This window comes from Xenopus laevis, chromosome 4L (assembly GCF_017654675.1).
Source record: "Xenopus laevis strain J_2021 chromosome 4L, Xenopus_laevis_v10.1, whole genome shotgun sequence".
Lineage (NCBI taxonomy): Eukaryota > Metazoa > Chordata > Amphibia > Anura > Pipidae > Xenopus > Xenopus laevis.
Genome location: NC_054377.1, coordinates 4293246 through 4316177, shown reverse-complemented (window position 1 = coordinate 4316177; position 22932 = coordinate 4293246). Strand labels below are relative to the sequence as shown.

Below are 22932 nucleotides of genomic sequence, written 5' to 3'. Positions count from 1 at the left end.
TCAGCCCACATAGAGGCCCAAACAGCCCCCACCAGCCCACTAAATACTGACTTTTTTATGGCACCTTATAGCAGCCCCTCTGGCATTTGCCAGAACTCACAGATTGCCAGTCCGGGCCTGAGTCTAAGTCCCCCAGGCATCACTCCCAGCCCCCTGTCTCCGGGTCGGCTGAGTCCGTAAACACCAATTAGGCCGCCTGACAGATTATAAAGGCAACATCTCTAATTAAAAGAAACATGTCTTAAGTTGGTCGTGTTTAATAAATAATTGTGCCAGGCGCAGCCGCACGGGCGTAATTGAATGTTTAAAGGAAGGAGAGGGGATGCCCCCCTGTGCCAGCTCTTAAACAAATTACCCTGGTGTTCTCGGTACCATCTGGCGGCGTTTACTACATGACATCTGCTCAGTGTGAAGCGAGAGGCGTCAGTCTGTCTGCTCGTATTGTACAAACACACTCAATGTATTCGGGGGAACAAGGTTTTTATCGCAAATAAATATTTCACTCTCACAGTCCAAACAAACGTCACATTACGGGAATATCACGCCGTCGCACGTGAAGGGGGGAGAGTAGGGAATGTCGGTTATCAGACGGTGATAGGAAAGTGAGAGCCTCTAGTTTTTGATTTGGTTGATGCTACAGGACACCACCATGACTGGCTCTTTGCTTAAAGGGGGCCAATATACATTCTGACCATTCTTGAGTCACCACTTCCAACACCTCCTGACAAGATGTAGATGTCATTGGGGGTGGGAGTTGTACTTCAACAACAACTAAAGGGCAACAGGTGGTTGATCATTACTGATAAAGAGGTATTGTCACTGTCTTGTCCTACTGTTTCATCTTGCTCTACAGTCACTAAATATTTCTACAGTCACTTCCTTACTCTACTGTCTCACTCTTGCCTGGTGTCTCCATCTATGGATAATGTCATTATCTCTCCCAGCACTAGCCAGAATGTCCTGCTTTGTTTATCTTTCCCTACTGTCTCCACCTTGTCCTACAGTCTCCATCTTATCCAATCTCTTTCAGTTCTTACTGTCTCCACCTTGTCCTACAGTCTCCATCTTCTCCAATCTCTTTCAGTTCCTACTGTTTCCGTCTCCATCTTCTCCTATTTCTTTTAGTTCTTACTGTCTCCACCTTGTCCTACAGTCTCCATCTTCTCCAATCTCTTTCAGTTCCTACTGTTTCCGTCTCCATCTTCTTCTATTTCTTTCAGTTCCTAAGTCTCCACCTTGTCCTACAGTCTCCATCTTCTTCTATTTCTTTTAGTTCTTACTGTCTCGACCTTTTCCTAAAGTCACCATCTTCTCCTATTTCTTTTAGTTCCTACTATCTCCACCTTCTCCTACAGTCTCCATCTTCTCCTATTTCTTTTATTTCCTACTGTCTCCACCTTGTCCTACAGTCTCCATCTTCTCCTATCTCTTTCAGTTCCTATTGTCTCCATCTTGTCCTTCTATGACTATCCTGCCCTACTTCCTTCATCTGTCTTCAACTGCCTTCTTGTCTCCATTTTGGCCTACTTGCTCTAACTTGGCCTACTCTCACCATCTAGTCCTACTTTTCTTTGCCATACATTTCTGTCTTCTTCTTACCCTTCTGTCTCCGACTTGTCCTTCTGTCACCATCTTGACTTACTTTCTTCAACTTTCCCTTTTGTCTCCATTTTTGGCCTACTTGCTCTATCTTGTCCTACTCTCACCATAGAGTCCTACTTTAACGTACCCTACTGTTTTCACCTTGTCCTACTTTATTCATCTTTCCCTAACTTCTCCATCTAGACTTACTTTCACCATCTAGTCCTACTTTTTTTTTATCTAATTCTATTTTTTGTTTATCCCGTCTTTTACCATCTTGCCTTACTGTCTATCTCTTGCCCTACTATCTCAGAAATTGCCTACTATATTGTCTTTCCCACTCTGCCCACCTACAAGAGACATTATATGGACCAGTTAAGAGTTCTGTTTCCACTTACACCTTTTACAAACATGACACCAGCAGTAGTATCCCATCATATATTACCCATGATTCCCTTCTGGAGGAAAACTTGCTGAGAGAACTTCTTGCCCCGGGTTAGATGTTTTTTTTCTTCTTCTGGATAAGGAACAGATTGTGAGCCGTTACCTGAGCTGCAGTGATAGTTCTGGCAGAGCCATATTTTTTGATTGGTTCAAGTGGTCACATATGATCTGGTTGGGCAACCTCAACAACCTTCAACACCCATGAAGTTCTAAATTTGACAGATATAATCTTTTATATGGAGGCTGTAAAGTTGGTTTATTGCTTGTGTGCCTTGACCCTAAGGATCACTGTTCTTGCTGGGGAGGTGGAAAAACTTAAAAAAAAAAAGCCTTTAATGGTTGGAACTCCTGAATCCTTCTTTTAACAAAGTGCATCTCTAACAAACTGTACCAATCCCTTCCATTCATTCGCCAGCATTTAGTTGCAGTTACTTTATCTCTTTTACCACGAGAACAATTGTGCCGACCCGCGTGGACCTTTCTACTTCTACATGCGAATAATTGATAGAAGCGACAAGGTCCCTGCACTTTGTTCTTAAAGCACTTACCGTAACAATTAGTTTGATTCTCGGGTGTAACGGTCGAGGCTGGTGCCAGTGATATATTGCACATTACATTTATATAAGCTTTTCCATAATAATATGATGATCTGGGGATTAGCTTTGCCTTTCTAACCAGGGAAAACTAGATTTAAACAATTTCTCCAAAATACCTCTGAAGCTGCCTGTATACAGCTAAACCATTTGATAAGGTCCCCAGGCTGATGGCTGGATCATGATAGGCTTGTTGGGGGAGGGCAGCATCAAAGGGTTGAAGAGGTCCACATTCAATTGGGTTTCTAAACCTGCTCCATAGATATCTGCCTGCTCCCTCATAAGCTGCCATTACAATGTTCTAGTCCTACCCCCTACTTGAGCTACATACTCCTTGCCCCTCTCCCTCAGAGTGTTCAAGTCCCACCCATTGCTTGAGTCACAGACTCCCTGTACCTCCCCCTGTAAACGGCCATCAGAATGTTCTAGTCCCACCCACTGCTGGAGTCACAAACCCTGTAAGTTGCCATCAGAGCAGGGTCGGACTGGACAGGCAGGACACCGGGAAAAACCTGGTGGGCCCCACCAGCCCAGATCCGCACCCATATTCGCTTCTTAATGCTGCAACCTCTCTTAGCAGGGAGGTCACGGCAAAAACATTGCATGCGATCAAATGCATCGATGTGCGCCGACGTAGCAGTTAGGCCGGAGGGAGGTCCTGGAGCAACAACCCCGGTGGGCCCTGGGCCCCCCAGTCCGACCCTGCATCAGAGTGTTCTAGGCCCACCCACTGCTGGAGTCAGACTCCCTGTACTTAATCATGTAAGCTGCCATCAGAGTGTTCTAGTCCCACCCACTGCTGGAGTCACAGACTCCCTGTACCTCCCCCTAAGTATGGGACCTTTTTGACAGCCTATCCTATCAGTCATATTTAAATATACTTTTGGGGTGAGGACCGTATGGGCTCATTGATGCAGACTTCTCTCAATGGCCTACAGCCTACTATTGGGCCAAGCGATCGGATCCAGGACAAAGTCTCACCTGAACGTGCAGAAGAAGGAAAGTTGGGAGCAGGTCTGGGTTCTTTATCACTCAGTTTCCTTCTAAAGCTCCCAAAAACACTCCATGTCTCATTGGACGAGGCGTGCAGGGAGTCCTCGGGGGTCTTGCTCTTTAGCCGCAGCGATGAAAACAGAGAGTTTTTCCTGCTTCTAAAGGACGCAATGCGACTTGCGCCATCACTCGGGTTCTCTTTAATACTGACGTTGGCCAACATTCTGGGCATGTCATCAAGTCTAACACTAGAGGGGTCACGCTGGCTTTTTTGGGAATGGCCACTTTCCCATACTTCCCCGTTGTCCTGATGATCTGTCGTTTCGCTACGCTTCGCGGAGTTGCGATTTGTTATGGAATCCATCTCGGTGCCATTGACACCACATTCAAAATTTCCTCTACCGCGTCTAAAAATCGAGCTTGGGAAGTCGAAATAATTGCCCTGTGACTCCAGTTTGGCTTTTTGGGGCGACTTCTTGGGAGAGTCTGGAGCGGAGCTGATTGATTTCGTGAATGATCTTTTGATGGCGTTGGACAAAATAGCAAAGGTGGATTTTTTGTTCTCGGTTTCTCCGCCGGGATCGTGATTGGCCTGTGATGCGGTTCGTTCTGTTCTGTTCCCCACGGGAGCTCTAGGTTCTGAGCTCACTCTCCACTCAAGAAGATCCGATTTCTCCTCCTTAGAAAGCACCAACTTTTTCAGCGCTGGGTTTTTAGCGCCAGTCACCTCAGAATTCATGGGGTCTCTGTGGTACCTGTGACCCGTTTGCTCTGCACCTTTAGATTCCCATGAGCCCTGTTGGTTGTATTCCCTGAAGGTATTAACCTCCCGGCTGTGATCCAGAACCTGATGCCCAGTGGTTCTAGGTAACCCAGCGTCATTATGTGCTGTTCTGTCCTGCACTTCTTTATAATGAGGCACATAGGAAAGGACTCCAGGGATCCTCTCCTCCCAGCTCAGAGGATTTGTAGGCTTCATATTCCCATTGGCCTCGGTTCTCCCAAAAACCTGCAATGAATTAAAAAGACATAAATGTATTGTAACTTATTATTAGTATCTTATAGGATCCACTGGGACAGAATGCTCTGTTATACAGATAGCTAGAATCTCAGCTGCCATAAAGCAGGTCAGGACTGCTGCTTACAATGGGGATCAGATAGGATCTGTGCAGCCACTGGGACAGAATGCTCTGTTATACAGATAGCTAGAATCTCAGCTGCCATAAAGCAGGACAAGACTGCTGCTTACAATGGGGATCAGATAGGATCTGTGCAGCCACTGGGACAGAATGTTCTGTTATACAGATAGCTAGAATCTCAGCTGCCATAAAGCAGGACAGGACTGCTGCTTACAATGGGGATCAGATAGGATCTGTGCAGCCACTGGGACAGAATGCTCTGTTATACAGATAGCTAGAATCTCAGCTGCCATAAAGCAGGACAAGACTGCTGCTTACAATGGGGATCAGATAGGATCTGTGCAGCCACTGGGACAGAATGTTCTGTTATACAGATAGCTAGAATCTCAGCTGCCATAAAGCAGGACAGGACTGCTGCTTACAATGGGGATCAGATAGTATGTTCTATATTCTATATTGATGTCATCCCCATTAATACATAAGAAGGCCTGAGACCCAAGTAGTGGAATCCATAATAAATTACCTCTTCATCGAGAGAACTGCCTGGGCTGTAACTTTCCCTTGAGACACGAGTTGATTTTTTTGCAGTAATCAATGGAAAAGCTGAAAGTAGTCAAATAAAACAAGTAATGAGACAGGACAGCAGGTTACTGTCAACAGATAAGGATCACGTATTTATTCCGTGATACAGAACAGTCAGAGCAGCGACTTTTCGTCTTTCCCAGTAATATCATTATTATACAATGTTACTTATAGGATAAGTAAACCTTTAAAATAAGTGAATGTAAAATTGATGAGAATTTATTTTCTGCTTAGGAATAAAATTAGAAACCTTTCTCACATCTTTCCTAAGCAGAAGAACATCAGCCTCTTTCTTTCTCCTGACAACTTCCTTGACTACTTGCTGGTCAGACTGCTGGGAAACTGGCCAGCAGGTGGCGCTGTTGTAACACAATTCATTCATATTAACAGCACATGTATCTCTTAATATCTTGGAATTAAAAAAAACAAAACAATTAATGTACATTGCAAAAGTGCTTAGAATAGCCCCCTGATTAATTTTACATTCACTTATTTTAAAAGTTTACTTATCCTTTATAATTAGCCATAGTTACATTGTATCAGCAACAATGTATTCCTTTAAATGTGTTTTCTCCACTAGGGGTCTCGTTTGATTGGTTAGAGCCCCCCGGAGGTATATTCTATGTAACAAGTGGTATTAAATCCCTAGACCCAGTGTCAGGCCTGTAATAAAGAGGGGGGTGACGTTACTGAGATGCAACTCCCATTCTCCATTGTCTGCTCAGTACTGCGCAGCTACTTGTTGGGAACAAAGTGAACAATTTTGTAGGGGCCACATTCACAAAATTGAGTTCCAATCGCACCACATATTTGGCCCTTTATAGAACACACTCAAGCAGAAAGGAGACTTTGAAGAACCCACTTCCATTCACTGGGCCACAGGAACTATGCTTGGGCGCTGTAGATAAACATAAAAACAAAATACAAGTGGCTCCTTCAGACGTGACCTTTCCCAGGGTGAGGAAAAAAACCATTTCATGCAACATATTTCAAATTCTTTTTCTGGAGATGCTCCAAAACAGAAGAATCTACGGGAGGAATTCTAGAAGATACAGAGCTCCCTCTTGTGGCCACGTTGTTGTTTGCACCTGGCTGTGAAGGGTGGGCTCTGAGTAATCTTTGTATATCAAATATCACTTAGCAGCCAATTCTCTGCCTGACCATCCACACACACACACATATATATATATATATACGTACATTAACTGTAGCCCTGACTTGTACATTAATGAGAGACAAGAGTATTTTGTGATGAATATGTAGCCTGGGTGGCAAACTCACAAGGGCTTCCCAGAGCTTATTATGGGCAGTATTAGGCAACTACAGAGCATATTGTTGTCAAGACTCAAGGAAGGTCACAAATATACACAAATAGCATTGTGCTTAATCTGTGAAAAAAACATTCCAAGTGCAATTCTAGGTACCCAGGCTCCCTGATATGATTTGGGGCACTTACCATAAATCTCCCCCTAACTGACCTTCAGACTGGGGTAACAGTCACCCTGCTATAGTTCTAGGGGTACCCAGGGTATAAATAAGCACTCACCCCAAATCTCCCCCTAACTGACCTTCAGACTGGGCCCCCTTAGCTCATAACAAGGTTACAGATATATAGAAACATTGGGGTAACAGTCACCCTGCTATAGTTCCAGGGGTACCCAGGGTACAAATAAGCACTCACCCCAAATCTCCCCTTAACTGACCTTCAGACTGGGCTCCCTTAGCTCATAACAAGGTTACAGATATATAGAAACATTGGGGTGTCACCCTGCTATAGTTCCAGGGGTACCCAGGGTACAAATAAACACTCACCCCAAATCTCCCCCTAACTGGCCTTCAGACTGGGCCCCCTTAGCTCATAACCAGGTTACAGATATTGGGGCTACAGTAACCTCTATCTCTATCACCTCTCTGTTCTGTATGTACAACATGTGGCAACAAACTGAAGTTTAATAGAACTTACTCGACAGAACCTTCTTTCTCCATCTGTGATGCTTGTTGGAGGGCACAGTCTGGGCAGTTGCTACAAGGGAAAAACAAGTTAATCAGCTAAAATAGAGAAGAGACTGGAGGAGAGGAGGGAATCACCTGCACCGGCTGTTGAATGAGTGAAGAGTTTGGTTCTCTATAATGTAATGACACCAAATGACCAGGAGGGGGCAACATTGTCTAAGGAAAAAGTGTTACTGACTCCAATTCATTTGTAACAATATTTGGGGAAGAGATCCTTCCCACTACAGACAGGAAACTTTGTTTTATCAATAAATCTCATTCCCACTTACTGTCAGAAGTTGTCGACTGGTCACTGGACTCAATTCTCTTTTCTGTGCCTTTGGTTTGGGTCAGCGGGCGGCCGGGTGGCACTCGCAAGGTTTCCTTACTTTGAAGGTTTGGAGCTTCTTCAAACACTTCACATTCTATGTCTGAACTAGAAAGATGAATTAAAAAATAATGAATGAGTCATCAATGACTCCTAATGAAATAAAACAAATATTGGGGACAATTCACAAGGAAGTTCTACTTCCTTATTCTGTGCTGATCCTCTAGGGGGCACTGCTATGGGACTAGCTCAAGCTTTATGTGAACTGTTTAGGTGCCCCCTACTGGTGAGCACTAGGCATTACATTAAATAAATCAGCTTTATGGAAATCTCCATAACCAGGAGACATCAGAAAAACTGTTTTTTTTAGGTATTTTATATAACGAACTTTACATTCAAGAAAAGACTGGAATCCCTGTAACACGTATAAACATCATGGCCATTAATTATACAATTGGGCAGGAGCTGCCATATTATTCCCTTACACAATACATAATGATACCAGTGGAGCCCTTCTAGAAGGATTTTCATGAAGTTTCCCCAGTTTTTCACACAATCTGGCTTTTGTTTTTAAGACCTTTGGAGTGACAGGTACCTGCTCTCATCAGTCATGACCATGACCCTCACGGCCAGAAGGTTGTGTCCTGCCCCTTCCTCTTGGGGAGCGACCCGAACCGATTTCCACTCCACCGATGAGGCTCTTCTTCTAAAGTCTTTGAACTGATTGTTCCCTCGGGACTTCTTAGGTGAAGTTGGTTCATCTGAACATCACAACATTTAAGAGAAGAAATAAAAATACAAATATCAATATTGCACTAATGACGCCGATAAAATCTTAAAAGATGTCTCCCTACTATACCTGCTATCCCACAGTCACACTCCCTTCCCAGAGACTATTATCCACTGTTACTATAGACACCATCTCTCCCTACTATACCTGCTATCCCACAGTCACACTCCCTTCCCAGAGACTATTATCCACTGTTACTATAGACACCATCTCTCCCTACTATACCTGCTATCCCACAGTCACACTCCCTTCCCAGAGACTATTATCCACTGTTACTATAGGCACCATCTCTCCCTACTATACCTGCTATCCCACAGTCACACTCCCTTCCCAGAGACTATTATCCACTGTTACTATAGGCACCATCTCTCCTTACTATACCTGCTATCCCACAGTCACACTCCCTTCCCAGAGACTATTATCCACTGTTACTATAGACACCATCTCTCCCTACTATACCTGCTATCCCACAGTCACACTCCCTTCCCAGAGACTATTATCCCACTGTTACTATAGGCACCATCTCTCCCTACTATACCTGCTATCCCACAGTCACACTCCCTTCCCAGAGACTATTATTCACTGTTACTATAGACACCATCTCTCCCTACTATACCTGCTATCCCACAGTCACACTCCCTTCCCAGAGACTATTATCCCACTGTTACTATAGGCACCATCTCTCCCTACTATACCTGCTATTCCACAGTCACACTCCCTTCCCAGAGACTATTATCCACTGTTACTATAGACACCATCTCTCCCTACTATACCTGCTATCCCACAGTCACACTCCCTTCCCAGAGACTATTATCCACTGTTACTATAGACACCATCTCTCCCTACTATACCTGCTATCCCACAGTCACACTCCCTTCCCAGAGACTATTATCCACTGTTACTATAGGCACCATCTCTCCCTACTATACCTGCTATCCCACAGTCACACTCCCTTCCCAGAGACTATTATCCACTGTTACTATAGGCACCATCTCTCCCTACTATACCTGCTATCCCACAGTCACACTCCCTTCACTTGTTACTATTATATGGATAAGTTGATATAAAGAACTATGGGAATATAACATGTTAAAATGAGCGAAAGTGCACGAGTGTCAGTAAATGACTTGTATTCTGCGACATAAATACATTCTTAATGATTTCTTGGCACTATCTGTAGGCTTTGTACAACTTGGTGAAAGTACAGAGGAGCAGCGAGTGATTTGTGAACAATTTATTTTTCAAATGAAAAGCAAAAAGATGTTTCCCTTGTACTCAGGCCAGAGAGAAGGAAGTGATTCATCCAGTTTGTCCGAGGGATTATTTTGAATACTCTGCATTAACTTGGGCTTGGCCGGGTGCCATGCAGATAGGTTAAACGTGAAGTGTACCTGAAATATAAGTAGTGTTTAACTTTCATTTATTTTCCCTGAGACAGTACAGTATGAGGTTATAGCTTATTGTCTGCACGTAACATTCCTTCTCTGTGTATATGTTTCAGTAGAGTTTGAGGACACAACTCATTTGAGAGCAATTATTGACGCCCTTCTTGTGGGCAGCTATTCCATGGAAAAGCCTTTCATTGTACAAAGTACATTAGGAGATGTGCCAACCGTCATGGTCCTCTTTTGTCCCTGCCAATCCTTAAGTAGGTCCTTTGGCCAAATCCTTTCTGCATTTGTCAAAACTTTGTAAAGCGTTGAACAAAAAACCCACTCATGTGAACAAGGTCAATCTGCAACCTCAGTCCAATCTCAATCTCCAAACAAAGACGTGTCCTACTAGATAGAACCTGAATGACTGGACTTGGATGACGTGTGAACGTGATCAAATTTTTGTTTTCCTCACTTGACCAGACAAGGCAGGTATTTGTTGACATCTCAAGGAGGTCAACAACATAGAGAACCCGCCTAAAGCTTCCCACATATCAGACACCCAAGACTATTCATGATAGGCAAGGTTGTCTCCATGGTCTCATGTACTACAGAAGATTGGTCAATTTCCTCTACATGGTGACCCTCAGAACCTGATGATTGTGTCCTATAATGTCAAAACAAAGCTTCATTGGTACTTCAAGTTTAGGACACCTTCTCCAGACAGGATTTGGATGACTTGGATCAGGTACTGTCACATGTTTGCTCTTCAGAGGGCAGGTATTTGTGGACATCTCCAGGTGCACAACCAAGTCCCTTTGGTATAAATTTGCTTTGCTCCAAGTGCATTAAAGTCACCCCCCTCAGACACCTTGAACACTATTCATATCTCTATGGTCTCATGTACTACAGAAGATCAATCAATTTAATCTGCAGGGTGATCCACAGAACCTTACAGTTATGTCCTATAATCTGTAAAACAAAGGTCATGTGCATGTTGAGTATGTGCGTTACTTAATCCAGTGACCCAAAAGCCATCATCAGTATCTCACTAATGAACAAGTCTGAGGCAACTTCTCCAGACAGTTGGGACATGGATGACTTGACTCACGTATTGGTCACACGTGTGCTCTCCTCTCCTATTCTAAATCTCTTTCCCTTTGATCGATGAGGGCAGGTATTTGTTGACATCTCCAGGTGCGCAACCAAGTTCTTTTGGTAAATTTGTTTTGCTCCAGGTGCTTAAAGGTCATCCCCTTCAGACACCTAGAAGACTATTCATGGAAGGCTTCATGGTCTCCTGTACGACAGAAGATCGGTCAATTTCCTTTGCAGGGTGATCCACACAACCTAACAATTGGGTCCTATAATGCCAAAAACAAAGGCAGGCTCTGTGCATGATGGGAATGTGAGTTACTAAATCCAGTGACCCTGATGGCATCATCAGTACTTTCATGAACAAGTCTAGGATACCTTTGCCAGACGAAATTTGGATGACTTGGCAGACATGTTGGTCACACGTTTGCTCTCTTATATTGTAAACCATCACTTTCACTTTGATCGGTGAGGGAAGATATTTGTAGTCATCTCAAGGTGGTCAACAGCATAGCGAAGCCAGCTAAAGGGTCCCACATATCAGACACCTAGAAGACTTTTCATAGAAGGCAAGGTTGTCTCCATGGTCCCATGTACTACAAAGGATTAGTCAATTTCCTTTGCAGGTCGACCCTTAGAACCTTACAAATGTGTCCTATAATCCCTAAAACAAAGGCAAGTCATGTGCATGTTGGGAACATGGGTTACTAAATCCAGAGTCCTTGAAGGAACCATCAGTACTTCATTAATGAACAAATCTCGAGCACCATCTCCAGACAGTCTGGACCTGGATGACTTGGATTAGGTATTGGTCACACATTTGCTCTCCTCTTCTATTCTAAACCATCGCTTTCCCTTATGATCGGTGAGGGAAGATATTTGTAGTCATCTCAAGGTGGTCAACAACATAGCGAAGCCAGCTAAAGGGTCCCACATATCAGACACCTAGAAGACTATTCATAGAAGGCAAGGTTGTCTGCATGGTCCCATGTACTACAAAGGATTACTCAATATCCTTTGCATGGTGACCCTCAGAACCTTACAAATATAATCCCTGAAACAAAGGCAAGTCATGTGCATGTTGGGAACATGGGTTACTAAATCCAGAGTCCTTGAAGGCATCATCAGTACCTCATTAATGAACAAATCTCGGACACCATCTCCAGACAGTCTGGACCTGGATGACTTGGATTAGGTATTGGTCACACGTTTGCTCTCCTCTTCTATTCTAAACCATCGCTTTCCCTTATGATCGGTGAGGGAAGATATTTGTAGTCATCTCAAGGTGGTCAACAACATAGCGAAGCCAGCTAAAGGGTCCCACATATCAGACACCTAGAAGACTATTCATAGAAGGCAAGGTTGTCTGCATGGTCCCATGTACTACAAAGGATTACTCAATATCCTTTGCATGGTGACCCTCAGAACCTTACAAATATAATCCCTGAAACAAAGGCAAGTCATGTGCATGTTGGGAACATGGGTTACTAAATCCAGAGTCCTTGAAGGCATCATCAGTACCTCATTAATGAACAAATCTCGGACACCATCTCCAGACAGTCTGGACCTGGATGACTTGGATTAGGTATTGGTCACACGTTTGCTCTCCTCTCCTGTTCTAAACCATCTCTTTCCCTTTGATCAGAGAGGGCAGGTATTTGATGACATCTACAGGTGCACAACCAAGTCCCTTTGGTAAATATTTGTTTTGCTCCAAGTGCTTAAAGATTAACCCACTCTCCTGCTAATCGCTTCACCCGGCTACAGAGCAGAAAGTGGATTTATTGTGAAATGCTTTCACGGGATCTATGATTTGGAGCTTGATCCAACTCACTCACGTATCCAAACATAAATCACCTGGTTCCTACTTGTCGGTTGCTCAGTAAATACTGGAAGGTTTCAGATAACAGATAAATCCCTTTCTTCTCCAAGTCTGCTCTATCTCTGTATCTGAACTTTATTAAAGTCAAACTAATATCAGAATGGAAACAGTTGGATATTTCTCTCGTTGAAAGTAGAAGAAAGGACCTATTATCTCCCTGAACTGGGACTTGGGACATTGTTTTTGCCTCGTTGAATTGCATGTTGGCTCTTCCAAATGGAAATCCAAATGGAGTGAGGCCCATTTCCAAGTAAAGCAGTAGCTCAAGTCTTGATAAGTTAAAAAGGCTTTATTAGGACATGCATAGGCCTAACGCGTTTCGTGCCTGTAATGGCACTTACTCATAGACTTATGAGAAGGCTGTGGCCAGACTGTGAGGCAACAATGGAAGCTTAGGAAAGGCTGAATGTGCAGTAACAAGAGGAAACAAAAGGAAACTGGCCTAGGTTGGTGGGGCCCATGGGGGCAGTGCCCGCTGGGCCTTTTCACAGTGTCCCAATCACCCAGTCCAACCCTGGAGAAAATGAACCTGTTATGATGTTGCTCTGCTTAGAAAATTAAGTTAGTGAGCTGTGAATAGTCATCTGACAGTGCTGTGGTCATTTCTAAATAGAACACCACCACAAAATGTTTCTTTTCTAAAGAAATTCATTTTCAGCCAGCTTTAGTCAGCCAAAATAATCACTAGGTGGAGCTGTTCTTTCAAATATCTGATAAACCAGACAAACAGAAATAGTGTAAATTTAAGAAGTGCTCACAAGAGTGTTTTACATTGATTTGTTTTGAGGGTATTATTTGCCTTTAAATAGAGTAAAGCTACTTTCTATAGAGTTGTGCTACTACTGGCACGGTTGTAATAAAAGCAGAATGGAAGAACATATATCATAAATATGAACTTTTACAAACTGAAGCAATTCGTATACATCAGCAGTAACTATAAGCACCGCCCCCGAGGAACCATCTCCCAGTATAACTAGGAAATATATGTTTTAGGCTTAAGGGATATCTCCAAAACATACAGTACAGGCAGTTCAATTGGCTCCTGATAGAATTGACCTTAGACTGTGTCAATGTGATAGAGGTATTTAGATTGTAAGCTCCACTGGGGCAGGGACTGATGCCTGTGCAATATAAAACATACTAATACTAATCATTTTACATTCAGAGTGTGAGGTGGATATAAAATAAGAAATAAATCAAACAATTGCACATAAGCCAAAGCCCGGTGTCAGCAAGTGCAGATAATATTTCCTAGAGGCTCTGAGAGGCCCTCAATGAGAGGAAGGTGCTAATCCTGAGGTGCCATTTACTAATCCACTTGTAGCTAAACCATTAGTGGAGAGTACAGCTCATTCCTTCCCAGGGTCTAGTGGCAGCCAAAAACCAAAAATAATTTTGGACTATCTGTTCCTCTTGAGGAAGGGGTCAATGTTTGTGCGGGAGGGTTCTCAAAACCAGTATTTCTGGGGGGGCCCTAGTGTATACATTAGGGATGCCATGTTTCCCTATCTGGAAAGCTGGATGGGGGGGGGAAGGTGTCATCATGGGAGTGTGATTGTGACATCATTGGGCAGGGTGATGGCATCACAGGGACAGAACTATGACGTGGCGACTGGCGATTGGTCCATCAATCTAGGGGAGTCCTGCCTGCCTAATTTGGAAGACTGGCAGGCAGTTTTGACTTTGGAAACTCTTCTGAAAACTGGGTATACACATCAAACACAGAGACCACACGCTATTCCGCCCTGATCACACCCTGTTCTGCCGAGACCATGCACCCTGTCCCACCCTCTCTGGGGTATAAATACGGGAGATGAAAGTTCTACAGCCAGTTGGTATAACCCATGACTATTGTCCATATCTACTTCCACCTCCATTTCTAAGCTGTAAACCGGTGTACTCTACTCTCTGGCCACCATATAACCAGCAGTGACATCATCGTACACAAGAAGTGACATCATCATAAACAGGATATTGTCATTATCAGAGGCACATCATCTAAATGTGGGGAAGTTGGAGAATACACACAACCAATACTAGGGCCCACCATGGCTGAACTCAAGGGGCCTCTTACTGGCATTTGCCCATTTGCCCTCCACCTGCCACATGGAAGCCCCCTTTACATACACTGTGCCTCCCTCCTCCTTAACTTTATGCCTGATAGTCTGGGCAGGGGAGAAATTTTGGGGACCGGGCAGGGGATCGTGCTTGGGGTCCGGGCATTGAATTGTGCTTGGGGTCTGGCCAGGGAATCACGCTTGGGGACCGAGGGGGTAGTTTTTGGGGTCCAGGCAGGGGATCTTGCTTGGGGTCTTGGCAGGGGAACGGGCTTGGAGTTCAGGCAAGGGATCGTACTTTGGGAATGGGCAGGGGAGCAGGCCTGGACACTGGTCAGGTTCAACACTGACCAATACCCAAATTGTTTGGGCCCTTGTCCTAGATCTTCGTAAGTGACCCCTTATATATATGTCTTATATATATATATATATATTTATATACTGATACTGAAAACAGGTTTGTATATATGAGAACAGGCAAATATACAAACAGGTTTGTATATAGACTTAATATTTTTAATTTATTGTTTCGTATTATGGGGAAGCACCTCTCTGTTTTATGCACCACAGTTAGATTGTAAGCTCAGCAGGGGAGAAAGGACCATTGGCTGGAAAATTCCCACCTGCCGCTGTGTGTATAATTAGTAATACTATATAAAAAAAAAGGATTAACTACCACATTTCACACTCTCCCTCCCCTGTGATATTTCCATCTCCTATAAAACTGCTTCTCTTTGGATCAGATCCAGATGTTGCACCAAGCTCTCCCCGGATCTGCTTTATAGGAGAGATCTTTCATTCTCACACTGTAAAACCCAAAGGTCAGACGTTTATTTCAGACCTGGGAGGAAAGTTCAAGGGATGTGTAATCTGACATGTAAAATTCTATATATATATAAAAAAAAGTCTCCTAAATTCTTTTCCATAGGAGACAAGAGGGCATCCAGTGATTCTGGAGGAAAGGAGATTTCACCATCAGGATAGGAAGGGCTTCTGTACGGTAAAAGCAATCAGATTGATTTAATATCAATGGGGTGCTTGTTATGGAATCTACCAAGAGAGGGGTAATTGAGTAATGAGTAAGAAATCCAGGGAAAGATAAACTTCTGTCATCAGATTTTAATTTCCTACCCTCCCCTCTAATTGTAACAAAGTTTGGAGCCCGACATACTGGTACTGTAGGACCCGGAATAACTTGTTTCAGCAAATCTGTAATAAATGACAATTTGGACATTCCAAGTACAAAGCCTCCGCTGAAATGCTAATCTGAATTGGTACAGAACAAAGATACTATTTTGTGGTTTAATTATATTTTAATTGCATTCTGTTACCCAATCTGTGCATGGCAGGATATTAGAAAATATATATAAATATATATTACCTACCTTGTGCCCTGGAAAAGAATAGGGTTTACAGGAAACAACACATAAATACATGCAACAAGTCAGACAAGGTTCAACAAGGGGCTCAAAGCAAAGGCAAATAAGCTGATAGAGAAGGGGGCGCAGGAGATGAAATGGTGGAGGAACATCACGTCAACAGACAGACAGACAAACAGAAAGAACAACATTGGGACAGCTGGACGCAATGGAGCAATTTGTGCTGGTCTGGTGTTAGTGGTGGGATCAAAGGGACTCAATTATATACAGACAGACATCAAAGCTCAACAACAAACGAGTATAAAGAACGTTGAACATTATCTCCAGAGTATCTTCAAGCTTCTGATTGACTGAGAGCAATTACTCACTCATTCCTCCACCTTGATGATTATTCCGAGTGAATTCAATAAAGTCGCCTTGCTGGAGCACAAGGGAACGCCACACATAATATGGCGCCCCTGTTGATGGAAATCCAAGCAACTCAATCAATGGTGCGAGTGTGAACATGCTCAAGACGGGCAGATTTTGATGGTCTTCGCCTTGATCTGATCTACTGTTGCACTGTCTCTTCTCCGCCACTAGGGGCTCTAGACTAGACACCAAGACCGATACAACTGACAGCTGTCATCATCACTTTCCCATTTTTGTTTCAGTCATTGGACAACAGAATTAGTTGAAGTTGATTGTTATTTTATTATCTTAGTCTTGATTGTGACTCGTACCCCTCTAGGAGTCATCCATAACAATGTGTCCTCATTACTTATTTTGCACTAAAAGTATAGTTGGTAGCAATTGTTCCATTTAGGAATGTTTATAGAGCTCACGCTGGTCTCCAGATGACCCAAACCAGGCAGTACCTCATTCTATTCTGTAAAGCTAGGCAACTGCTTGAGAGGAACCAAAGCCAGGCCAGGAGTAGTTTTAGGATTGATGGCAATATTCTCATTAGGCTTAGCATTGTGCCTCAACTCTATACGTCATATTTGACAGCAATTGCTTTTGCATTCCTCAAAAATGTTCAAAGCTTCTTGACTTAGGGAGGCGGGGTCATCAAAAATTAAAGACTGTTTTTCCTCTTGAGAGACTCTGCACAGGTTCAGACTGGGGCAGCGGGAAACTGGGGAAAAAACCCAGTGGGCCCTGGCCCAGACCTACTTATTGTGTGAAGCCCTTTCCCACAGCTTCTGACCTCCCTTCCAGTCCCCCGGCATGTCCACAAGAGGAATAAAGTAGAGGATGGGTTGCCAGAGGGGGGTTGTGGCTCAACAGAGGGCTGGAGGGGGCTTTGTGTCTAAAAGGGGGACCCGGGGGCAGTGTGGTGGGTTCCAGTCCGATGCGGACTCTGTGGACCAAATGGATCTCGTTTATATAATAATTGCCACCACTGACCTAATTTTTGTTAGTTTCCCTACAACCCAATGTTCCCAAGGCTTCTGGGTAATTATATTTTTAGACCACCTTCTCCACTCCAAGAGGAGGACTACTACAGATTGTTTTACTGCAACGTTTAGTTGAAATGTGCTCATCTAAGGCTACAGTTCTCTCATGTTGACCCAAGAGGGCATGGTTTGTCCTGCGGGTGGGACACAATTTCATACTGAACAAGCCAAAGGGGGAGATGAAACGAGAGGATGACTATTTAACGTCCCAGCTGCAAGACTTTCAACCCAGCGTGATAGGTGATTCCTTTTGTTGTTTTAGCGCAACAAGATCCATCATCTGAAACTCACATTCCAAAGGGCCTTTGTGCTCTGTAAGAACTTTATAAATATCAGAATCAGATTTTTTTTTAATTATTTTTATTCCCTCCCGGGGAGAAAAAAATCTAAAAAGAAAAGAGAGGAAAGTGGGCAGCAAGGAATGAGGGATTGCCCACCGCCGCTCCTTTGTCTGAGAAGATCTAAGTTAGTGGGACGTGTGTATGTTATTTAGACCTTGGGGGGTCAATGTGATCCCTGCAGTGATAACGGCCATTAAATCAGTTCAAGTTCTCCCTGCTGACAACTCCCTGATTTGTTTTCCTTTTCATGCTGAAACAAGTTACAATTTTCAAACATCTACAAGAGGTCCAACAGTATACTCTGTATTGATATTCATTTCAAGAGAATATTTGATGGAAAGCATCTTTTTCTAGCAGGTGTTTCTAATTCTATAAACAATAATGTACCCCCTACTGTAAATGATAAGGATATTAGAAGTCACTGAGGGGTTGTTCTGTGACCATATAAAGGCACAAGGCTGCAGGCTGAGTTATACAGGGAACTCTGAGTATCACTCATGTATTATAAGGGATAATGTACCCCCTACTGTAAATGATAAGGATATTAGAAGTCACTGAGGGGTTGTTCTGTGACCATATAAAGGCACAAGGCTGCAGGCGGAGTTATACAGGGAACTCTGAGTATCACTCATGTATTATAAGGGATAATGTACCCCCTACTGTAAATGATAAGGATATTAGAAGTCACTGAGGGGTTGTTCTGTGACCATATAAAGGCACAAGGCTGCAGGCTGAGTTATACAGGGAACTCTGAGTATCACTCATGTATTATAAGGGATAATGTACCCCCTACTGTAAATGATAAGGATATTAGAAGTCACTGAGGGGTTGTTCTGTGACCATATAAAGGCACAATGCTGCAGGCGGAGTTATACAGGGAACTCTGAGTATCACTCATGTATTATAAGGGATAATGTACCCCTACTGTAAATGATAAGGATATTAGAAGTCAATGAGGGGTTGTTCTGTGACCATATAAAGGCACAAGGCTGCAGGCTGAGTTATACAGGGAACTCTGAGTATCACTCATGTATTATAAGGGATAATGTACCCCCTACTGTAAATGATAAGGATATTAGAAGTCACTGAGGGGTTGTTCTGTGACCATATAAAGGCACAAGGCTGCAGGCTGAGTTATACAGGGAACTCTGAGTATCACTCATGTATTATAAGGGATAATGTACCCCCTACTGTAAATGATAAGGATATTAGAAGTCACTGAGGGGTTGTTCTGTGACCATATAAAGGCACAAGGCTGCAGGCTGAGTTATACAGGGAACTCTGAGTATCACTCATGTATTATAAGGGATAATGTACCCCCTACTGTAAATTATAAGGATATTAGAAGTCAGCGTTTATTTTTTCTTTTAGGATTATAAAGCAAAGAAATGATGTCTGTGTATGTTGATATTTGATTGGCAGCTGGCAAATTAAGAGATTTTGGTGAAGATGTTAATTAAGTTTAAATAGTAGAAATAAGGACAGGAATGTAATTTTTGTAGGTATTTGTACAAAGTAATTATAATGAATTAAAAAAAAAACCAAAGGAAGAGAGGAAACAAACAGGGATTATAAACTGACATATTTATTGGTTTACAGATCAGTTTGTCATTGAGTTGAACAGAATCCAGCGTGCGCATGTTACATTGTCATTGGAATCACAGGATTAAAAAAAAAATATTCACTTCATTTGATAAAATGTGAATTAAGATTGAAAGAATGGACTTTTCCCCAAAAGCCAGAGAGAGAGAGAGAGAGAGAGGAAAGACAGTCCATATGGGAGAGAGTCTGTAACAGAGGAGACAAAAATAGACAGAGAAATGTAGAAGGGACTGATCTATTGGAATGAAATGATTTTCCGTCAGTAACACGAGTATAAATCATGCAGATGCCTGGGAAACATTGAGCTGTGGATACGAGAAGCAGACAAAAAGCAGCTGTTCTGATTGGTGGCTTGTTATTTGATTCATCCAATCAAAGCACATCAAGGTGTTTGTTTTTCATTTGAATCACAGACAAACCCCCTAAGCAACTTCATGTAAAATTAATGAAATGTGAACCTTTAGGATGAAAGGAAAGAACTTCACTACTAAAGTTTGTTTAAACCAATGAGATACAAGTACTTATTGAACTGCTGTGTCCCTTTAAGAGAGCACTAATGGGAGTGAATATGGTTTAGAAAAAGGCACAATAGACTGATTTATTTCATGTTTAATTCCTTTCACCTGGATTTTTTTTTGCATTAAGTATTTCAAAGGCTCAACTTTTTCCAGCAAGTTCATGGGTATCTCATTTCACTTCTACAGGGTGTGTCTGTCTGTTATACCCAAGTCATTTCTATCCCCGAGAACAATACTGTTTGTTTTAGGTTTGTTTTATTATGTACTGTATAAAGGTCTCTTTTATTCTAGGGCTCGGCGAGTCCATTGACTCTTGCAGAGACGTCGGCCAACACAGCGTCAATGGGCTCGGGGGGAGAAGGATCTTTACTAGCAGGTAATGTAAATACAACATAGAATAATAACCCTCTCCAGTTCTATCACTTGAACGTTACGGAGATACTGACAGCCCAATAATAACATTCCTAGTTATTCTGCCTCCAGAACTGATGGGTCTACAGTTGCTTTTTGATGATTCTTGGCTTGGACATGGACGTCATATTTTGCTTAATTAAGAGGGGTCAAAGAATAAGCAACATTCATTGTGTTGAGTTAGGAAGAACATATGGTCAACTCTACTACCAAGGACTATCCCACCAGCTCTTGTTTAGTCCCACCATAGATCTACATGACACCTATTATATTTAGCACTATAGTTAGGAAAACCATATGGTCAACTCTACTACCAAGGACAATCCCACCAGCTCTTGTTCAGTCCCACCATAGATCTACATGACACCTATTATATTTAGCACTATAGTTAGGAAAACCATATGGTCAACTCTACTACCAAGGACAATCCCACCAGCTCTTGTTTAATGCCACCATAGATCTATTATATTTAGCACTATCTACATTTCATTGTTGTGAAATGGCCCCTTGAGGCCAGGTTCTTTGGTGGGTCCTAGCAAGCCTAGCCAACATACAGACATTCTGCTTGATGAGAAGATACAGAAACCGTGGTGGACAACTCCTGTATGACTTATTGTCTTGTATAGAGGGAAACACAAAAATATTATGGACTCCCTCTTTATGTCTTCTTCCATACAAGATCAAAGAACCCCAAAACTCATCTGGTGATGATGCAGTTAGAGCCAGCATTGGAGTGGACAAGTCTTGTCAATGGCCCTATGGCAGTAGAGGTAGACATATGTTCAAATTTGCAGGCTGAAAGGGGGCAGGGCTAGCAAACAAATAGGCGGGTTTTTGTAGGCAGAGGGTATGGCCTGGGTTGGTCAAGGGCATGACCAAGTGTGCTGTATAGGTGAGCTCTGTTTTTTTTTTAAATATAAGTCCAATTCTTCTTCATTCCAGGAGCTAATATCTTGGAGGCCATGATAAACAATTAGGGAACTCTTTGAATTCTGATTTACATTCTTTTTTTCCTATTTCAGATATGAACTTGGGGTGGCACCCAGACTCTTCCTGCTATGGAGGCCACATGGGTTATTTCTTTCAACCCCAGCTGCTATGTTACTACCTGCTTTTTAGACTTTTTAAGACTGTATGGTCTGTATATAATTCAGTAATATGGCTTTTATGGGTTTAAAAGACGCCCTATCTGCTTTGTGTTGGGACTATATCCTTCATGCAAGTGAAGTACTACCAGGAGTAGAGCAAAACATGGAAAGAATTGGCACATGCAATATGAGGATAATGATATAACGCCCCCCTTAGATTAAATAACATGAATAATTCATTGAGGGAACCTACCGGACTGTATTGTACATTACATTACATAAGCCAGGCCGTCTCTTTCCATTAGTAGAAAATGATGGATAAATACAGGCATTAAACTATTAGCTGTTATGGGTGTCATTAGTAGAAACATGCGAAAAGTGAATTAATGTTGCACAAATCCTCAGGCTTTGGTTCGTTATTGGCTTGTTACACACCAGACAGACACAAATTGCTCCAATATGGTTAAAAACAAACAAAGGTGTTAGAGGTGCATCAGACGCCCGTGGGGGGTAATTCATTGACAAATCACAAGACTGGAGAGCAATCAAATCACCTGAGAGCGTCAGCCAATGAGAGGATCTAGAACTGGAATGTTGAAAGGAACTAAAGGCAGAGGAGGAAAATAGAGAGAGAGAGAGACGGTTTTGAGAGAGAGATCAGAAGCTGAAAGGTTAAAGGAAACGAAAATAAAATGCAGAAAATGGCAGTGATTCGGATATATATATATATATATATATCTATCTAAAGATAGAGGGGAAATAGCAGGAAAACATATGAAACGCCCATTTTTAACCCATCTTATTGCAATATTCCCCATTGCTGAAATGTTATATATCTCTATATGAAATACCAATGATACAGTACAGGATCACGATTGTCATTTTGCGAGGAAATCAAAAACAGTCTGTATCCCCCCTTGAAATGTACAGTAAATAAGTCACAGATCATAAGTCAACAACTAGATCACATTACAGCATCGGAAATTGAGGGGTCACGGAATTCATTTCATGGGGGGGTTGTTTAGAGTTGTGAATGCAGGAATGTTACAAGGAAGCACCATTGTAATTATTGAGATTTTCCTTTCGTTCCCTGTGTTCCCATTGTATTCCAGACCCCAGTTTCACTTCCTTCAGCTTAGTAATAGTGGCACTATTAAAGGGGTTGTTCACCTTTAAATTAACTATTAGTATGATGTAGAGAGTGATATTCTGAGACAATTTGCAATTGGTTTTCATTTTTTATTATTTGTGGTTAATTAGCTTTTTATTCAGCAGCTCTCCAGTTTGCAGTTTCAGCCGTCGGGT

General features: G+C 42.6%; 1 protein-coding gene across 10 annotated transcripts in view; it reads right to left on the bottom strand.

Annotated features, from left to right (window-relative positions):
* The window catches only part of LOC108713737 (F-actin-monooxygenase mical2), a 118337-nt gene that overhangs the window by 12281 nt on the left and 83124 nt on the right, over nucleotides 1–22932 (bottom strand). For 8 of the 10 annotated variants that reach the window (XM_041589726.1, XM_041589729.1, XM_041589725.1 and 5 more), the window contains 5 exons: nucleotides 8248–8413; nucleotides 7615–7760; nucleotides 7296–7355; nucleotides 5274–5353; nucleotides 3600–4620 (listed from right to left, as the gene is read on the bottom strand). In XM_041589726.1, coding sequence (XP_041445660.1) covers nucleotides 3600–4620; nucleotides 5274–5353; nucleotides 7296–7355; nucleotides 7615–7760; nucleotides 8248–8413 — 1473 coding nt within the window. Of the gene's footprint in view, nucleotides 1–3599; nucleotides 4621–5273; nucleotides 5354–7295; nucleotides 7356–7614; nucleotides 7761–8247; nucleotides 8414–19575; nucleotides 22232–22932 lie in introns of those variants that run through there. The other 2 variants (XM_041589733.1, XM_041589735.1) reach the window with 2 other exon arrangements.